General features: G+C 32.7%; 5 protein-coding genes across 7 annotated transcripts in view; 2 read left to right on the top strand and 3 right to left on the bottom strand.

Annotated features, from left to right (window-relative positions):
• LOC108577145 (serine/threonine-protein kinase ICK) overlaps positions 1-1279 on the top strand; it is a 7699-nt gene extending 6420 nt beyond the window's left edge. The window contains 4 exon segments of the mRNA XM_017940252.1: positions 1-57; positions 174-437; positions 844-1055; positions 1131-1279. Coding sequence (XP_017795741.1) covers positions 1-57; positions 174-437; positions 844-1055; positions 1131-1243 — 646 coding nt within the window. The 3' untranslated portion in view covers positions 1244-1279.
• Positions 1280-4937: 3658 nt separating this feature from the next.
• LOC108577141 (equilibrative nucleoside transporter 4) lies at positions 4938-8248 on the bottom strand. The gene is made up of 10 exons (XM_017940247.1): positions 8052-8248; positions 7566-7720; positions 7342-7470; positions 7191-7265; positions 6878-7101; positions 6320-6431; positions 6074-6241; positions 5792-5979; positions 5468-5708; positions 4938-5320 (listed from the first exon to the last, which is right to left on the bottom strand). The coding sequence occupies exons 1-10, from the start codon at positions 8207-8209 to the stop codon at positions 4938-4940; spliced, it is 1833 nt and encodes a 610-aa protein (XP_017795736.1). The 5' UTR covers positions 8210-8248.
• A 736-nt stretch (positions 8249-8984) lies between these two features.
• Positions 8985-11813, top strand: LOC108577135 (WW domain-binding protein 2). Of its 3 annotated transcripts, XM_017940241.1 has the most exons (6): positions 8985-9122; positions 9406-9740; positions 9869-10021; positions 10154-10345; positions 11567-11652; positions 11751-11813. In XM_017940241.1, exons 1-6 carry the CDS (start codon positions 9067-9069, stop codon positions 11796-11798), a joined length of 870 nt encoding a protein of 289 aa, XP_017795730.1. In that variant the 5' UTR covers positions 8985-9066; the 3' UTR covers positions 11799-11813. The 3 variants fall into 3 exon arrangements, with proteins under 3 accessions (XP_017795730.1, XP_017795728.1, XP_017795729.1); XM_017940239.1 differs by lacking the exons at positions 11567-11652; positions 11751-11813 and having other exon boundaries at positions 10154-10506; XM_017940240.1 differs by lacking the exons at positions 11567-11652; positions 11751-11813 and having other exon boundaries at positions 9406-9751; positions 9874-10021; positions 10154-10506.
• A 1082-nt stretch (positions 11814-12895) lies between these two features.
• Positions 12896-14330, bottom strand: LOC108577148. Its single transcript, XM_017940255.1, has 2 exons — positions 13266-14330; positions 12896-13185 (listed from the first exon to the last, which is right to left on the bottom strand). Exons 1-2 carry the CDS (start codon positions 14019-14021, stop codon positions 12970-12972), a joined length of 972 nt encoding a protein of 323 aa, XP_017795744.1. The 5' UTR covers positions 14022-14330; the 3' UTR covers positions 12896-12969.
• Positions 14331-16335: 2005 nt separating this feature from the next.
• On the bottom strand, positions 16336-18095 carry LOC108577142 (ubiquitin domain-containing protein UBFD1-like). Its single transcript, XM_017940248.1, has 5 exons — positions 18028-18095; positions 17126-17506; positions 16877-17067; positions 16591-16779; positions 16336-16514 (listed from the first exon to the last, which is right to left on the bottom strand). The coding sequence occupies exons 1-5, from the start codon at positions 18038-18040 to the stop codon at positions 16404-16406; spliced, it is 885 nt and encodes a 294-aa protein (XP_017795737.1). The 5' UTR covers positions 18041-18095; the 3' UTR covers positions 16336-16403.
• Between the last annotated feature and the right edge of the window lie 269 nt (positions 18096-18364).

Genomic DNA, 18364 nt, shown 5'->3' with positions numbered 1-18364 from the left:
CATGCGCGATAGCAATCATCAAAAACTAGACGAGGATGATTTTGCCGAGCTGTTGGGGTGCGTTGCGAGAATTTCGTAAAAGCCACGTTTATTAAGTGGATGGATAAACCCCGTCCAACCTGTTGCCTGCTATTTGATGTAATCTCTCTTTAATCCTTGATTCTCCACGTCAGAAGCAAGATAGTTCCCGAGAACGCAAAGCTAGCTCCAGAACGAGTGTACAAAGAGAACCGTGCCAATTGGAACGCGAATTATTTGTCAGAGAATCCAAGGCAAAGCAACGGGAACTGGGTATTACCAGCGTGGAATGAGCCAGCTACTATTAATTGGAGCCAGCCTCAGCAGAACCAGAAGAATGGTCGTAAGGTTTCAGCGAAACAACACTACTTCAGCGTGGCACGTTACGTAGCTGGCCAGAGTGCAAGCTTATCGTCCAGGTATCGAACGTTCCCGATACTTCTAAAGCGTATCCTGACCCTTTGCTCGCTGCTAATACTGGGATGCACGTTGCTGTGTTGTCTGATCTGGGAGAACGAGCTTCGCGAACATATCACGTGCCCGGATCTGATAGAATATTTATTTTGAGACAATCTGCCTATCGAATTTTTACCTGACTGAATTTCAATAATTGATATGCCAAGATTCCAGGTTTCCCTTATTTCTTTTTCTCTTTTTATATTGTACCATATCTCGTCTTTTACTTGTAAATCCAAAGTGTTCAATAAAAAAGAAGAAAAAAATTGAAAGTTTTTCAGACTCAATTTTTCATCGTGGTGTTTTCTGATGATTTTTAATATCTCGTTTTTCTCTCTCTCTCTGTCTCTCTGTTCGGTTCTCCTGAAGAAACGGTGACCCAGACCCAAACAGACCCAGATTAATGCGAAACCTGGTTGCTCAACCGATGGAGAAGTACGAGGAATTCACAGACTCCTTCTGGGTGCCTAGGAATTCGATCGAGACACAGACGAAGCAGTATTACCTTCCACGTAATCGTTACATCGCTGATCAAACACTAAGGTTGCCTTATCCGAGCGTTTACGGTATGCAGAGTATCAGTGAGTAGTACTTAGAATCCGACGTTTAGAGGCATTCTTGAATTATTTCGATATTTATTGTTAATGATTGAACAGAAACGGCGAACAAAGGAGCGCTCCAAGCAAATACATATGGAACTGTGGTGAACGCGAAGGGCAGCGGAAGTCTTCATGGTAGAACCGACTGGGCCGCCAAATATCTCAAATGACTGCTCGAGAGTTATACATACACTTAAATTAGAATATTCAATTTATTTAATCTGTGATAGAATGATGTCTGCTATTTCATTCCATGTAAAAAGAAACAACAGGTGTAAGGATTACGAGGGGAAACGAAAAAACGAAACTGGTGGCATTTTGAGAATGTAATCACTTCGTCCATTAATTATTTTTCAACTTGCGAAAAGTGATCACATTCTTGAAACGTCCCTAATGAGGCATGTCTTAGTTTATTAATCGACAGAAAAAGATTTCTATTCCTTAAATTTGTTAACAAGTTAACAGTATTCGATGTAATACTTGTTATATAGAATTCAGTACATTAACATTTCCCTTCTTTTTTTCTTTATTATAAAAAGAAAAAGAAAAAGAAAAACTGATCATTTACTGGATGTAAAGCAAAACTGTTCGTAGAAGGCAGTATCGACTAACGATAGTGGTTAAGAGTGTAATCGACTAACTTACGATGTGGAGTAATCTCTGATACACAAAAGACTAATGTAAAAATCGATCACACTCACCTTTCTCTCTGTATGATTAACAGTACTCTTACAATAAGTACGCGTCATAAGTCTCGTTCAGAGAATTACTCCATGTCGCGTCTGACACAATAGTTGTAGGGAGTTAGGACATTATCAATGAAAAATATGATACAAAACAAAAAGTAACTCTTCGTACGTTTCTACACACAATCGTTTTAAGAAGCATTCTTTAATACTGTACACTCATAACCATATATAACCCTCATTCATCTCATAATTCTATTACGACACTTTTAGGTTGTCCTCGTATAAACGTCTTCTAATTATGGCTCGATCCATCGAATTTATCGATCTTTCCTCTTGTTCGACATATCACGGAAACTTATTCAAGTATACGATACGTAATTCGAAAATTAATAAAAAAAATATACCGCTATCGCGCAACAAACCACTAAAATATCTGTTTCTTTCTTCATTTTTTTTTCACCTATGATCGTAGAATTTGATCGATAATTGAATATCTCGTAAAAAAATATCTCGAGAAAGGAACGTGTCGCGAAAAGATCCGTTTAAAAAATAATACTCCGCTCGCAGGAATTTTTGTACAAATATCATTATCTTTTTTTCTCCCTTTTCCTAAATTCTTCTGTGGAATTTCTTAACCTTACCCCCACCCCACCCGAAAATCACGAAACTTCCCCCTTCCCTCATACAACGACGATATGTGAAAAGTAAGATAGATCTCTAGTGAAGATTTATCTATTTTCCCTCCATCTCTTAATAACCGCTTGTTTTCGCATTTTTTTTTCTTTTTTTTTTCTTATAAAGGTATCGACATTTTGTGCATCCTAGAAGTATTGTATAAAACAAATCACCGTACAAGGGAAACTGTGATACAATCGATGATACGATCGAGAATTGATATGATTAATTTTTACGATATCTGGAAGTTGCGCGTGTACGTATGTATATGTATTATGTATAGGCAAAAAATCTATATGGCAATTCTTCGTGTTTTTTGTCTGAATGTTTTTTTTTTTGCGTGTTTACATGTGTACGCGCACACGCGCGTGTGTGTGTGTGTGCGCGCGCGCGCGCTTCGTCTAAATGATTCTCTAGTAGGTATTACTTTGAATATACGAAATACATCTGTTAAGCTGTTTGGATGGGTGGTACATTTGGTGAATATTATGCATATACATTTATCCATTAAGACGTAATCATTTTTTTTTTCTTCTCTATCGCGAAGTAATCCATCATTGGAGTATATCGTTCGTAAAAATGCTTCCGAGCTTAATTCGTCGATTAAGTCCATTTTAATTCACGAGCTTGGATGAGCTTCATTTTATGTGATTTAATTTAAAAAATTAAACAATAGAGACAGAGAGAGAGAGAGAGAGAGAGAGACAAAGAAAGAGAGAGAGAGAGAGAGAGAGAGAAATGTGTAGTAAAGAATCTACCCTTTTTTTTGGTTAATTATACGTTTACAATCTTCTATGTCTCGTGAGATGTATAGAAGAATCTCAGAGGATTACACGCATCTATCCTGGGTGATAATAACTTTCCCACGAAAAACAAGCTCACCTAACTTTCCCGCCAAAAAAAAGAAAAAAAACCTGTCAGCGACGAGCGTAACTAAAAAAAAAAAAAGAGAGAGAGAGAGAGAGAGAGAGAGAGAGAGAGAGAGAGAGAGAGAGAGAGAGACAAAGAAAGAGAGAGAGAGAAGAGAGAGAGAGAAATGTGTAGTAAAGAATCTACCCTTTTTTTTGGTTAATTATACGTTTACAATCTTCTATATCTCGTGAGATGTATAGAAGAATCTCAGAGGATTACACGCATCTATCCTGGGTTTGTAAATGCTCGACGCTATAAAGATCGAAGATTTCATTATAGATCTGTTCCACGTAACAATGTGGATATGTTTTTGTAGATAAAAACTACGCGCTTGAAAGAAATATCATAAACTTGCTTTCGTCTTATTCCTCCTTTTTTGTTCTCGTTTTAACGGAAGTACGTTTTGTAAGTGCTTATCTTACATTTACAAATATTAACTATTCACGCAGGACATGAAGTAACAATTTCTTACAGAATATACTTGCACGATAACTGGATCGCGTTTAAATTTAATACATCTTAACCATCGATCTCTAACAAGTGCAATGTGCAGACCTACCAGGAAGGACTCTGTTCACTGTTTCAAATTTCGTGCCATCTATCTATAGTCGTTCCGGACAATTCTAGGATCCAACTTAAAGGCTAACAACGTTCAATTCAAAATGTAAAGTGTTCACCGAGGGAGTGGACGTTTAATCCTTAAATGATACGAACTATCTCGTATCGAATGCAATTATTTTTTTAACGTCACATTTTTCGTTTCTTTCGTATTTCCTTTGTTTTTAACCTAGGCAGAAACCCTAGGAAGTATTCATTTCTTATGAGGTTAAAAGGTAGTCTGAACGGACAACGAAACGCTGCTGCTTTAACGCATTTAGGATTGTCTCTGCCATGTCGTACTGTCGTCATATTATTTAAGGATTAAGAAAAATCGTTTAGTCGCCTCCTCGTGTACAACAGATATCGTATATACGTATAACTATACATCTGAAAACATCCGTCTCTCGCGTTCAACGATAAAATTCGACAAGCAATCGACTATTGAAATTATCGACAATGGTATATGAAAGGCACAATATCTTTTAAGAGAACGTAAATAACAACAAGTGTGAAATCTAAAAGTGTCTAGAACAAATTTTTAACGAAATATTCCTACAGGAGTTGAAATATTCAACTTAATGAAAACCCTTTAAGTCAAGTTTACGCGATATTGCTCCGTTTCTGTTTCTTATTGACTCCCGTTTTTATCTCGTTAAAAATATACTTTGCTCGTCGATCACCTTATCACGAATTCAAACGAAATAATCACTATAATTCACGGAATCGTAAGATTCGGCGAATGGCAACGGTTGTGTGTGTGTTGAATCTGATGATGCTTTGCGATTCTAACTAAATATCAATCGACATTAAGTTTACGAACATTATCCAAACTTATTCGTATTCTACATAAAGAAGCTGCAACGATTAAACGAATAAATAATTAACAAACAATTAAGAAGTACAATTCTTACGTATAACAGATGAGAATTTCAATAAGTTTATTCGTTATAAAGTACCAGATTCAACACATCACACAAACGTACGTATCCTAGTGTTGTAAAATCGCGTTGTTCACCGAGGTGGTTACGTTAACGAACATTTTCGGGGACATGGTCGTAGACGCCTCCATAATACCAGTGGATAATGTACTAATAGTAGTATTAGACATCAGGGTGGATGTCAGAAGAGTTGACAAAACAGTGGCGGTGGTTTTTACCTTAGGCGTGGCATTCTCTAACGTGGGTAAAGTGGAAGACACGACGTTCGCCAAAATGCTTGGCGTTGTATTGTTAGATAACATTGTAGATGGTTTTACTGCTTTGTAACACACGTCTTTCGCTTGAACTTGTAACTCGAAGCATCTATCCATCACGTATGCCAATAAGGAGCCAGCAGTTAATCCTGTGATATATGATAAGGTCATAATATTACCTGCAACAAATATAACAATATTATAAATAAAATTAGTCATTAAAGAAAATTATTAATACAAAGGCAGCTTGATATCTTAGTTTTTTTTTCTAAATAAGCCAAATTACAAAGCTGCCTTTCTAATGAAAGTAGAAGCACAGACGGCACCTGCCAATTCACGATGTGCCGAAGGAACTACAAGAGGTGCCTGCATCATTGGTACCGAACCAACAATGCCGTTTGTAACGCCGAGTATGCAAGAAAGTAGTAACGCGTATCTTTCACCAGAAAGAATTGGATCACCTCTTGGTAGAGCGCAGAGTAAGAATAAAGGGATCAATATAATTCGGGCGCACGGAAAATACAACAATTGATTGCGTTTCCAATCATATGGGATCAGTGCTAGTACCTGAAACATTAAACAATAAAAAAGAAGTTAATAAATTAAAAATAAAGTACAACTTTAAAAAAGACTACTAAAACTACTTATACCTTGCCCAATACATCAGAAGCATTAAATGCTGTCATTAAAAGCACTGGCATCCACGAGCCAAGTTTACAGGAGATTATTTCTGACATAATTCCAGGGTACAGGCAAAGCGTTACGAAATATGCTATACCAATGCTGGCCATGTATGGGAATATTCTCTTTGCCACTTCAAGTCTTGCAATGAAACCCTCTTAAAAAATTGCGCTTATGTTTTTGATGGTTTTTTAAGGAAAATTTTTAATTTTTAAGAATAAATAAAAAATTTTAGTAAAAAGTGTAAGTACTTTTAATCTCTGGCCATGTTTTGCTAGACTGAGCTCCATATGCGCCCCTCATAACGACCACATCTTCGACTTTGTACGTAGGACCAGCACTGCCGGGAGGATTTCCTGATGGTGCTCCAGGCTCATATACGGGATTACTAAACGAGAATGCTGAATATTGATTTGTCCCTGAAAATAATAATTATCAATTTTACCCCACTGAAATGAATACTGTCATACGAATTATTAGAACGATTTGCAATTTACCATTTATCTCTGTATTTGCACTTGCGGATTCGGTTCCTAAGGGGCTAGTCTGTATCTTTAGGACTCCATACTGACCTTTCGAAGGATCTCCGACTTGATCCAATGGATCCATCTGTTCGAACGCAATAATTAATATAATTTTCATTTACAATTTTGTGTTGAGGGAATATATACACCTAGTGAAGAGCATAAATCGCTGCTTTGCGTTGACAGTGGTATAACTCAAATCATGTACATTTTACAGAAAGAGAAGTTTAAAATTTGCATTTGACTAATAGTTAAAACTAATGTAATTAAAATGTGCCATTTTGCATGATAAAAATACTGTACCTATGGAATCTATTTGTACAAAAAAAATCAAAATTCACATTTTTTGAGTTATTCCAACACCACTACCACGCAATGAAGTGTACACTTATTTCTGTGATTTTCTTATGACAAGTGTAAATATATTTTTAACAATCTTATAAATTTCATTAAAAAACATTGACAAATAACGATGCAGCTATTTTTATAAGTCTAGATGTACATAGCCCCTTAATGATGATTGTCGCGTACCAGACCAACATCCTCTGTTGGTTCCAAAGTGATTCGGTTTCTTTTCTGACATAGCGTTATATAGAACTGTACGAATTCGGTCTTGCGGACCATTTGGTGCAGTATGAAGCACTTTAAGATCAAGACAGTCGATAAAACGAAGAACATGGATGTGTTGCCACGTTCGTCGTCCATCATAGATTTGGTTAATATTCGATTGATTGAGACGAAAAGACCAGCGATGCCTATAGTGAAAAGAATGCACATTTTATGAATATTTAATTAACATTATAATTCAGACAAAAATGATCGTTTGTCGATATTTATTACTCACTTTCCCCAGTCATCACTGCCTGCGTGTACCGACTGGGCAGCATGGACGTGTATCCATAAATGCTCGATTGTTGAACTAGTCGACCAAATTACAAATTTTAATATAAATTATGAATCGTCAAGTACTGAAATGATAGAAAATATTTTTTTACCGGTGCATCCAAGTGATACTACTGCAACGGCAACCAGATTGATTGTGTACGAAGTGGCCACGTTAAATAGTTCCCACCAGATCTCACAGACCACGACACAATTTAAAGTGACGAACGCTACCAGATATCCTACAATTTACGTTAACGTGTCGAACAATGGTATTTTATTATCGAATCGATATTTCTAACTATTTTTCATTCTTTTCTTCTCTTTTTTGTTTTACCGAATGTTATCCGTGTATTCAAAGATATTGTCTCGACCAGAATGTTATTCACAAAGACCGCCAAAAACGCTATGGCAATGTAGACAACTGACATATCGAATACCACGGTGGTTCCGGGATATCTCGCTTGAAAATAATCCACTGCTATAATGAAACTGCAAGGAACGAATATATACATATATTGTAGCATATGTTTCTTGATAATTTATAATTTCTTGTTTGATGCAACATTTTTCATCGATAATAGAACATCAGGAATGCGATAATAATTTGAAATGACAACCTCTGAGATCGTCGGCGATTTTTACGAAATTTTCGTACGAATTCATCACTGGAAAATATTACAAAACGTGAAATAGGAATAGTACTTATGTGTAATATAAACGTGTATTCCACGTTTAATTCTATTTCCAAGGGAAAGAACGTAATATTTCAGGCACAGAGATGTTTGACACGGAGAAAGATAATGTTTTATTGCAGCGTGACCTGTTATAGGGTAGAAGGAATCCTATGCCGCCTAATATCAGAGCGATGTAGACGAAGCCGTTTTTGTCCACCGGCGGTGAAAAAAGCGTGGACTTGAACTCGTTCATCCCTCTTGCTTTACCTAACTGCACGTAGCCCCGGCTCAAATTTTCATCCATGTTTGCCGTGGCGGAGGCGTTTTTTTTTGCTTAGCTCGAAGAAAATGAACGGTCTGGTCGTTCAGACCGTTTTACACAATTCCGTTTTTCCGGAAGGGATTTCTTTTCCCGAAAACTGGATCGATTCCACCGTACTATGCACTTTCTGCCGATCGGTTAATCGCACCTGATCACTGACTTATTTGTTTCCTTACGCGTAGTTCGTAGATGCAATTGTCGCGCGGCGGCCGCGCATGCTTTGAAAATTTGCGGCATTGATTTCTGCGCGCGCATTCGGGCATTACTTCGTTGTTTCCCCCCCGCGAAGTTTGAACGGAAAGGGAGAATATTCGTAAAATGAATTGCATGCATTTTTGTTTTTCATTAGGTTTCAATATGGAGTATATTTACCTGTATACCAGAATGAAATGTCGAATTTTATTTCGCGTTACTGTGTATAACATCATTTAAAAACAGATTCATATGCTACTTGTAATTACCGCATTTCGAAAATTAACGTAAAATTAACGAAAATTAAGGTTTGAAAAAATTGTTTTTGTCATGACGATAGTGTATCAATTTTTTAATGTCTTATTATTTGTATAGATTTTAATATGTTTAAATTTTGAAATTGTTTAATAAAATGCATTTAATAAATGGTTAAAAATGTTAATCAAATACGTAATTGCGTATTCGTACGTAATATTTTAGTATATGCTAGATGGTATTACATGTACTATATCGTTGAATACACTGTATCTAGATAAATGCGCGTGCGCACTGCGTCATACTTATCACTTATGAATCAGCTGATAAAAGAGGATTGTTGCTGGAAGTTTCAACAGTATCGGAAGAAAAGTTAAACAAGTTAAAAAAGTATGTCGTTAAACACAGCGCACGCAAATGGCGGTGTTCTTATACACGCCGGAGAATGGTAAGTTGTACAATGCATTTCTGAATTGTAAGAATGTCATCGTTGTTTCACATGTTCTCACTTATGACGTTTCTGCAACGTAGTTACCTTCGTGGCCTTCCGAATACAATTTCCCTGTTATGATCAATAATCTTTTCTCTGATTAATGTTACCATATATAAAATATATTAAATATTTGTGTTTTTAAAATAATTATAACAACCAATAAGATAATTATATGCTGCATTTTTTCTGTCTGACATAACCAGCATAATATAAACAAATAAAATGTTTATTTCTTTAGCATATTACTATTTTGTGACAATGTCACAATGGAATTCCATGGACAAGATCAACCAGAGTTTGCTGGTACCAAACGTGGCAGATTGTATCTAACTACACATAGAATGATCTTTAATGCTAAAGATGCAACAGAAAAGATGCAATCGTTTAGCTTTCCATTTGTAACACTAGGCCAGGTTGAGATTGAACAGCCAATCCTTAGTGCCAATTATATCAAAAGCAAATGTCGTGCTCAACCAAATGGTAATTGGATTGGAGAATGTAAATTTAAATTGCATTTCAAAAGTGGTGGTGCAATAGAGTTTGGACAAGCTATGTTAAGAGCAGCAGCAATGGGTAAGTTCATTGTAACTAGCTGTACTTACAGACTTTAATCATTTTTGTATCAAGGAAACACTTTAAAGAGATTTTATCATTAAATTTATAATTATTTTTCACATAAAAATACCTATACTTGTTTATAGCTCAGCGTAATGGACCTGCAAATGATGCCCCACCACCATATCAACCACCAATGTCAAATTGGTATGCTGCACCACCACCTGCTTACCAAGCGGCACCAACTGGATATTATGGTTGGGTACCACCAACTAATGTATTTCCAGATATGCCACCAGGTTCAATGCCTATTTTTTTTTTATGATTTGTTTAATATTACATTAACTTCATTATTAGTTTCTTCATATTTGTCATACCTTGATTTTTTAATATTTCTTACATGTAAGGAATATAAATTTATATTTATACAGCAAACAGTGTATATATGACGGACATGCCACCTCCATATCCTGGTATAAATGCACCCTATCAAGGGTATGCAAGTGTACCACCACAAGGTGCATGGGGCGGTTCCCAACAACCTGGCTGGACACCACCACAACAAAATGGAGCACCTGGATGGGCTAATCCAAGTTATAATGCCCAACCAATGTCTCAAGCAGGTGCGTATCCAAACTATGGACAATCAGCTTATAATAGTTATCCACAGAATCCTCCATCATATACCCCGTATCCTCAAGGTAACAGCTATGCACAACCTGGCTATTATCCACAACAAAATCCTTATCAGCCTTATCCACCAAGTTACTAGTAAAATATATGAAACCACATGTTTTGTGCATGCCTGTTTATATCATATCTTATATGAATAATGATAATACATTGTACTATTCTTTATAATACTCGTATAATACAAAAATCGCATAATGTAACATACGCACTACAATGAGTATTGAATTATTTTTAAATACTTTTTTTTATCAATTGTTATATATTAAAGTATTATACTTTCATTGCCTCAATCGTATTATTGCTTTGTGATAATTATTATAATACAAAAACATATTATATCATTAAAATGTAGTCAAATATAATTTGCTGTTTTTTATTTAAACCCACCAATTTGAAATATCACTTTATTATAAAAATCATACAAATCTTTACCATGAAAAGAGCTGAATAATGATACCATATTTTCTATTCCATCTGGTAAACTTGAAAGTTTTGAATATTATACAATATTATTGCATAATAGATATGGTTGACCTGAAGTAAGGTTGACTTTCACTATGCTCAGTTATTATCTCATAGTTGTCAGAGATAGTTCAAAAATACGTGGTGTTAATACTTGTTCTTAGTCTATTTTATTTCGTTCATTAATTTGTGCAAATTATAAAAAAAAGTATATCGAATTATTAATTTTTTATTTTTTCCGTTAAAAAAGCATTAAAAATATTGAAATTTTGAGTGTAATCTATGACTCATTCAAACAAAGTTGTCTACTACAAAATACCACCGTTTCAATATTGTTTGAGGAATTTTTTACATTTGCTTAATTGTTTGGAGCAAATATTCCAAAATTTGCACTAAATTATTAAATTGATTTACTTTATAATACCACTGTCATAATCAGGATTGTCAATGCAACTGTAAGATAAATGAAATTAACTTAAGAATACTAAATTATAAAGAATTTATCTGATTAATTTAAGTATTTTCTAATCAAAATAAGAAATGCCAGATCACTTTAAATTTACAGTATCAAAGATATATAAATGTATGTATCCTATTAGTGTGTCCTTCTTATAAGTTGGAAATATATTTGCAACTAAAAATTTCGTATTTTTATTTTATTAGCATTTTATTTCTTATGTATTTTACAGATGCAAAAGCAGCAGAAGCTGCTCAAAGTGCATACTATGATCCAAGCAGACCACAATGTGCCTATGTTCCACCTCCTGCATACTATGTAAGTAAAAAATTTTATTAAATAATTAAAAAACATCCAAGAATTAAGAATAAATAGTTTAAAAGTTAATAATAAATTATTATTTGTATGTATATTAGGAAAGTCCACCAAGCTTTCAACAAGCCACAGAGAAAAAGGACCAGTAAAAATGGATCCTTGAAGTCTGAAAGTGGTGATATAACATCAGCACTGTTGTTGTCCAATTAGTATTATATGTATAATATGCTGTACTGCATAGCAACAGGTATATGCATTCCATTTTAGGTTTTGCTATATTGTCGTTTTGGTGTGTGTGTAATTAAACGAAACAATATTTCTATCTTTCCTATGCTATTCACAATTTCAAATATTACTATATATTGTACTGTTACGCTTCAAAGTACACAAATATTTATACGTATTATGTAGACTGTATAAATGATCTATAAAAAAATTCTATTGTTGTGTTTTATGCAATTAAATGAATGTATAAAATAAAAGTTGCTGCATATGAGTATGGAAAAAAAGAACACATACTGAAAGGCATTGTCTATATTCATATATTTTATTAAAAACTATAGCAAGAATATAATGTTTGTACATGTACATACATATATAATTCAATATAAAATAAATAATAATTGACCACGCCAAGTAAAATTTATATATTAAATTTAATGTAAAACATATTTAACTGTATCTATTGCTTCTGTATTGGAAGTAAGATATTTTGTGATGGCTTGTATCACGCGTATTTAAATGAATGTATATGTATAAAAATTCAAATATATGAATATAAAAATAATTTTCAAGTACATAATAATCAGTTATAATAATGCACAAATCACTTTGTTTGTGCTCATAGTGCCACAAAAATTCGTTCCTTTTTATTTCGACTAGTTTTTAATTATGGCAAAAACGATACATATAATAATTCATATATATCCAAAAAATTGTATACAACTTGATAACTTATAACAACTGGAGTAAATAAGCAATCTGAAATATTGCAAAATTTAGTCTCATACACTGTAATCTATGTATTAGTAAATATATAATTTTCTCTAAAAATGGCACCTACAAGTATTGTATTAGATAAGAATTTCTTACATACATAATTTAATGCCGCTCTTTAACAGCATGTCTCATAATATTAAAGTTTTTGTGCTTATAAAAACTTTACAAATATTTCATTAGGTATTACTATAATATAATAATTTAATAAGGCAAGACATTTTAAACCTCCCAATTCCACGACATAAAAATTCTTAACTTCATAGAATGCTATCTATGTAGTTTGCAAAATTGTATAAATACAATCTTGTTACATGTAAAAGTCTATCCATACTCTGAGGTGACTGTCAAGCTAAAGTTTCCATCTCTAACATAAGTGCCATGATACCAAATTCTTGTATCTAAAAGGACAATGTCTCCAGCATAAACAGTAAAATTAAAACGTGTACAAACATTATCACATTCTGGAGTTGGAGCAACAGTCCATGTTTTATTGCCTATAATTTGTCCTTGCCACATGAGACGTGAAATGTAATCCAACTAGAAAAAAGAAAACAATATCTACAATTAGTGAAAGTATAATTAAAAATAATTGTGTGTACTATTATCATTATACATACATGCATAACAGCACCTTCTTCATATCCTAAAAACACATAATTGGAATAAGGGACCTCTGCATCTTCTGGCAAAAAATGAGGTAGATCGTAGTACTGTTTCATGATATCTAAAACCTGAAAATCACAATTCTTCCAACCAACATACCAAGGATCTTTTCCATTAAGTTGCATAGCTCTTTCTTCACTCATTGCAAAAACATCACGTAAATTAGTGAGATTACTTTTGAAATGTAAGAATTGACATTCATCTACTGAATCATAAGCACCATCAATATTCTCATATAAATCTTTGAAGAATTTCCAGCTAAATACCTTAGAAGCTGGCCAATGACTTGCAGCATGCTTTATCACCATAGGCCTAGAAGAGTAGGCGTATTGTTTAAATTCTTCTCTTGTTAAATTTGGCAAGATCAATGCTGAAGTAACATCCCGACAATAATCACAATTTGATAATGGCCTTGTGAATTCCCATATGAAATAATTATTTGATATTAAGCATCTTGTTCCATGAATGCTTTTAATCATATCAATATATAAATATTTAAAAAGTATGCTACAAAATATAGGTGTAAATAAGGCAACGAAAACCTTTTTGGAACACATATAATGTGAAACAAGGTTTCTCTTATTTTTTCTATTATTTTTTACATTGACAGACTTAAGGTCTGCCAATGATGCACCTTGTTCCAGAAAGCTCTCAGTTAGAGCTAGAAATGCTTCTTTTATGTCTTCTAAAATCTTATCTCTTTCTTCCATTACTAATAGTACTTGCAAATGTTCAGGATTATTTGTCTGTTAATATTGGTTTAAGTAACCATTGATGCAAATGTCTTTTCATACCTATCATTGATTTTCATATTTTGTTGCTGATATTTGTTCACTTATACTCTGATTATTCATACTTTAATTCAGTGACAACATTAATCCTGTCATCAGCGATAAATATACAATATAATTCATCATTTTTATCCGCATTTCTTAAAAAATTATTTCTTTCTTTTGGCACTTTGCTTAATTCAACGATCACACTTCATTTTCTGCAGGTGCAAGTTTTTAGTAGTAGAATAAACATTGTTCGATCATTTTCGAAAAACCATTATTACATGTTGGTTAGAAACATATTCGTGTCAGTAATAATGATCCTCTACGTATACTCTGCTTCATTATTTACACAAAGTCTAAAAACTGAATGCGACAATATGACGTGAATACAAACGGCATCGATGATATCGTAGAAATAGATTTCCACGAAGTATATAACTGTATATACCTGTTGTATTATCTTCACAACTTCACACAAACACGCACACCAACGTTGTGTTAAGCCTTGAACTACTTATATTTCACCGAAATGTGAAGGTTTATATACATACATCGATTGCGGAACAGATACAATCGTTTTCTGATTACTGTAAAATTCCCTTAACGATTCTTACGTCTTCTTCCTTGGACTAAAAGAAACTTTGCAAACTTGATTGCTCAGCCTCGAGTAATTTAAAACCTTAATAAGAAGTTTCCTGTTCACGTATCGAATAGATACAGGCGTTCTGTAGTTATGCGGGCAAGAAGTTCGGTACTTAGAAACATTATTACTACTTATATTACACTTGAGCAAATTGAAAAGTTTATTTATATTATGAATAATTTAAATAATTATGTTTCACGCATTTTTTCATTAAATTAAAGAAAAATTTATTTAACACGTACCAGTATAGAGTCTGCAAATTAATGAGACAAAAAAACAACACACGAAAGAAGACTTAAAATCGTTTATTTTTATCAAATCACACAACATGATGTACAAGTCTTATTTTAAACGGACATTGAGATAAATTTTTTTTGAGTGTGCAGTTATGAATCCCATGTAGATATTACGGTGGATATAATGTTTGATTTGTCGTTTTCCGTGATATTTTGTTTTCAGTTGTACACGTTACACAGTATAAAACCTAATTTACAATAGTTATAATACTAACGTGCGGTATAATTAACTTACGCTCGTCGAGATATACAGTCCACTTGAATTCCAATGCACGGTGAAATTTCAAGACGGTACATTTTCTTTCTCGGACAATTTTTTTTCTTTTTTTTACATGTAGGCCAATGTCGAAACGCGTGCAATAAAGTATTCAATTCGACAAGTTCGTTGTTTCATAATCGAACATTATATCACTGTACTAAATTGCATTCTTTTTGTTTTTCATTCACGTAAAATGCAGACTATATTTCTTGATAATAACTTAGCTTACTGCAATTTGAATCAAGTTCGTAATTCGTATCCCTTTTCTCTTTTATTTCGTCTTTTTATTTCTTTCTCATTTAGAATGAATCAAAATTTGTTAAAAAGCTGTTAACATTTATAAAAAATTGTTTCTCTATTAAACATAAATCGTAATTCTTGAATTAAAATTTGGAACGATTTTGTTGAGAATATCTAAACTATTATAATTTATTATTTAATTTAATAGTAAGTTAAACGTGGTAAAAAGTTGAATTATTTCTCGACGAACTTCAAAAGATTGTAAATGCAACATCATAACTTCTTTCTTCACTTCCTCCTATAAATGTAATTTTACAAGAATTTCACTTTTATTTTAAAGACTTAAGCGTTCCTATTTAAATAAACAGAAAAGACAAAATACTTTAATCTGTTCACTTAAATGACAATTTCTTTTTTCTAAAATAATAAAATACATTTTTTAACGTAAATGTATTTTCTTTTAAGAGTTAGAAACGTATTATATATTTACAAATCTTATGTACGATATAATTCAGAAAAATTAATATTACAATTACAGTATTATTTTCAATCAATATTAAAAAATTTCAATAATCCAGGAATCACAATATTATATAAACATACTTTTGATAAGAAAGTACGATTTTAAAATCAATGCGTCAGCTTGAATATACGTCAATTTTATAAAACAACTGTCATCATTTTCAACAAAATTAAAAGTTATCTAAAAAATTTCCTTAACAAAATACTTTTATTAGAACGTATCAGTTATTATCCAACGCAAAATAAGTTATTACTTACTGTTAAAAATGTGTGACTAGTACAGTCGTGTTTGTATCAATGCTTACACCTGATTACGCTTTGCTTTTGAAGAGACAGAAATTTTCATCATCGTCTGGTCAGAAGTAGCACCACTTGCCGAGGATAGCATCTTTTATAGCCGATATGTATTGTGCAGGAACCCAATATATCCAATATCTCGAAGCTTCTGTTGTGCCTAATTGTATAGCCTGGAATTTTCAAGAATATTTCTATAATTTGCAAATTTCTATATTAATAATAATGTTCTATATTATAAGCACAAACCATAATATGATATTCTGGATGATCATGTATTGGTTCACTGTGTACTCCTTTTATGGAAGTCATAGGTATTTTGTCTGTTCTTTCTTTTGTACCAATCCAAAGTTGATCTTGTTCTAATTTAAATGTTAATCTAACTTTACCACCAGATTTATTTAACATGCCAGCCAATGGAAATTCTGGTAGGGGTTCCTACATTTAATTCAAAACAGATTAGTACATTGCAATAATGAAACTATTACATAATTTATTAACAAATATTATACCAATTAATTTAAACAAACCATACCTTACTATCTAATATACCAGGCATGACATCTTCTGGAATACCTTTATCTAATACTTTCCTGTGCATCTTCTGCTGAGATAAAGGTTCTTTATTCGCAGTAGAAGCAGCTTCATCTGATAGGTCTTGCTTTGTTGGAATTGAAATGGCTAATACATCATCTAGTTTTGATCCTACTACCATGACTTTGGCACCTTAAATAGATTACACCTTAAAAAATCAGTTCAAAGAACACTTTATTATAAAAATTACCTTTCACAACTCCCAAACTTCTCAGTGTTTGTTCATCTTTGGCTAATCCTTTGATCATAACTTTTTGCATAGCTTGTGGCACAGATATAATATTTTGAAGATGGGCCTTTAATTCTGCCACTGTGCCATCAAGTGGAAAATTTACATTAATCCTTTGTTTATTGTAAATCACTTTAAAGTCTATATTCTCTCGGGGTGGATCTTGCGAGGTAGTTGCAATAGTACTATCTCCCGTTTGTATATCTTGAATCTCATGTTTTGATGTTGAGTCCTTTATTTCTACTGATGAATTTTCATTAGAATTTGCATTTGTCTTTGATACTAATTCAGCACAAGGGGTTGAGTTACAAGAGTTGTCGTTGCTTTCACTTTTAGCAGCATCTGAAAAATACACAAAATTTAATATATTTTAAATGTAACTATTTATACAGCTATTTTAAATATAATAAAATTTCACATAAACAAATGTACTGTTTATTTCATAAGATTGGGATAAAAATTTAGTAGATAAAAAAATACATAAAAATTCAATAGTCCAGTGAAATTACAAAGCAAAAATTTCACAAATAATAAGGTTATGTTTAAAATAATACATATTTACAATATAATAGGGAAAAGTGTAAATTGTTTTCAAAAATTATGTGTCAAATATTGTACGATTATCAAAATAATTTTAAAACAGATGTATACAAATTTTTAGCCAAAATAACGATTGTTTTCACAAAATTAAATCAACGTATACAACTGCTGCCTGTAATATTTCATGGTATGATTTTTTCGGGAATCGGATATTAATTATGCTCAAAATAACTAGAAACAAATACAATAAATGATGACAAAAAGTATTTATTAGTTGAAAATTATGAATAAAAAGCACGAAAATTTGTCAAGTTAGTACGTACCGACGTACTCCATGATGAACTGTATTTCGTTGACCAATCAAAAATACCGTAGGATGCGTTGCAGTTCCTGCTATTCGTATTTGCAGCGATCTTTGGAATGACTTTCAAATTTTCAAATATCTTCTAGAAATATAAATGAAAGTAAATTTTTTTTATCGAAACTTAGATGGACAGAAAGAGTTAATCATTCAAGCATTCTGTTATGATATTTTGATGTTTTTAATTTAACAGCAATTGGTACGATGTGTTATGGATTGGCAGATATAGTATACAACATCATTGTTATCCTATTGCAATAAAAGAAAAAATTTTATATAAATACAAATAATTACATATA

Source organism: Habropoda laboriosa, unplaced genomic scaffold (genome assembly GCF_001263275.1).
Source record: "Habropoda laboriosa isolate 0110345459 unplaced genomic scaffold, ASM126327v1 scaffold598, whole genome shotgun sequence".
NCBI classification, from domain to species: Eukaryota; Metazoa; Arthropoda; class Insecta; order Hymenoptera; family Apidae; genus Habropoda; species Habropoda laboriosa.
The sequence above is the reverse complement of the archived record's forward strand: the minus strand, read 5'-3'. Positions and strand labels throughout refer to the sequence as shown.

Bases quoted from the DNA above. Each gene is read 5' to 3' on its own strand.
- LOC108577142 (XM_017940248.1), bottom strand. The intron at 17,068-17,125 runs GTAATTTTTATA...AATCTATTTAAG, and splicing joins AAGTTTGGGAGTTGTGAAAG to GTGCCAAAGTCATGGTAGTA. The intron at 16,515-16,590 runs GTTTGTGCTTAT...TGAAAATTCCAG, and splicing joins ATCCAGAATATCATATTATG to GCTATACAATTAGGCACAAC.
- LOC108577148 (XM_017940255.1), bottom strand. From the start codon at position 14,021: ATGGAAGAAAGAGATAAGATTTTAGAAGACATAAAAGAAGCATTTCTA. The intron at 13,186-13,265 runs GTATGTATAATG...TCTTTTTTCTAG, and splicing joins AAGAAGGTGCTGTTATGCAT to TTGGATTACATTTCACGTCT.
- LOC108577141 (XM_017940247.1), bottom strand. From the start codon at position 8,209: ATGGATGAAAATTTGAGCCGGGGCTACGTGCAGTTAGGTAAAGCAAGA. The intron at 6,432-6,877 runs GTACGCGACAAT...GCGTTCGAACAG, and splicing joins CAACAGAGGATGTTGGTCTG to ATGGATCCATTGGATCAAGT. The intron at 5,321-5,467 runs GTGCCGTCTGTG...TATTTGTTGCAG, and splicing joins GGCACATCGTGAATTGGCAG to GTAATATTATGACCTTATCA.
- LOC108577135 (XM_017940240.1), top strand. From the start codon at position 9,067: ATGTCGTTAAACACAGCGCACGCAAATGGCGGTGTTCTTATACACGCC. The intron at 9,123-9,405 runs GTAAGTTGTACA...TTATTTCTTTAG, and splicing joins CTTATACACGCCGGAGAATG to CATATTACTATTTTGTGACA. The intron at 9,752-9,873 runs GTAACTAGCTGT...TTTATAGCTCAG, and splicing joins CAGCAATGGGTAAGTTCATT to CGTAATGGACCTGCAAATGA.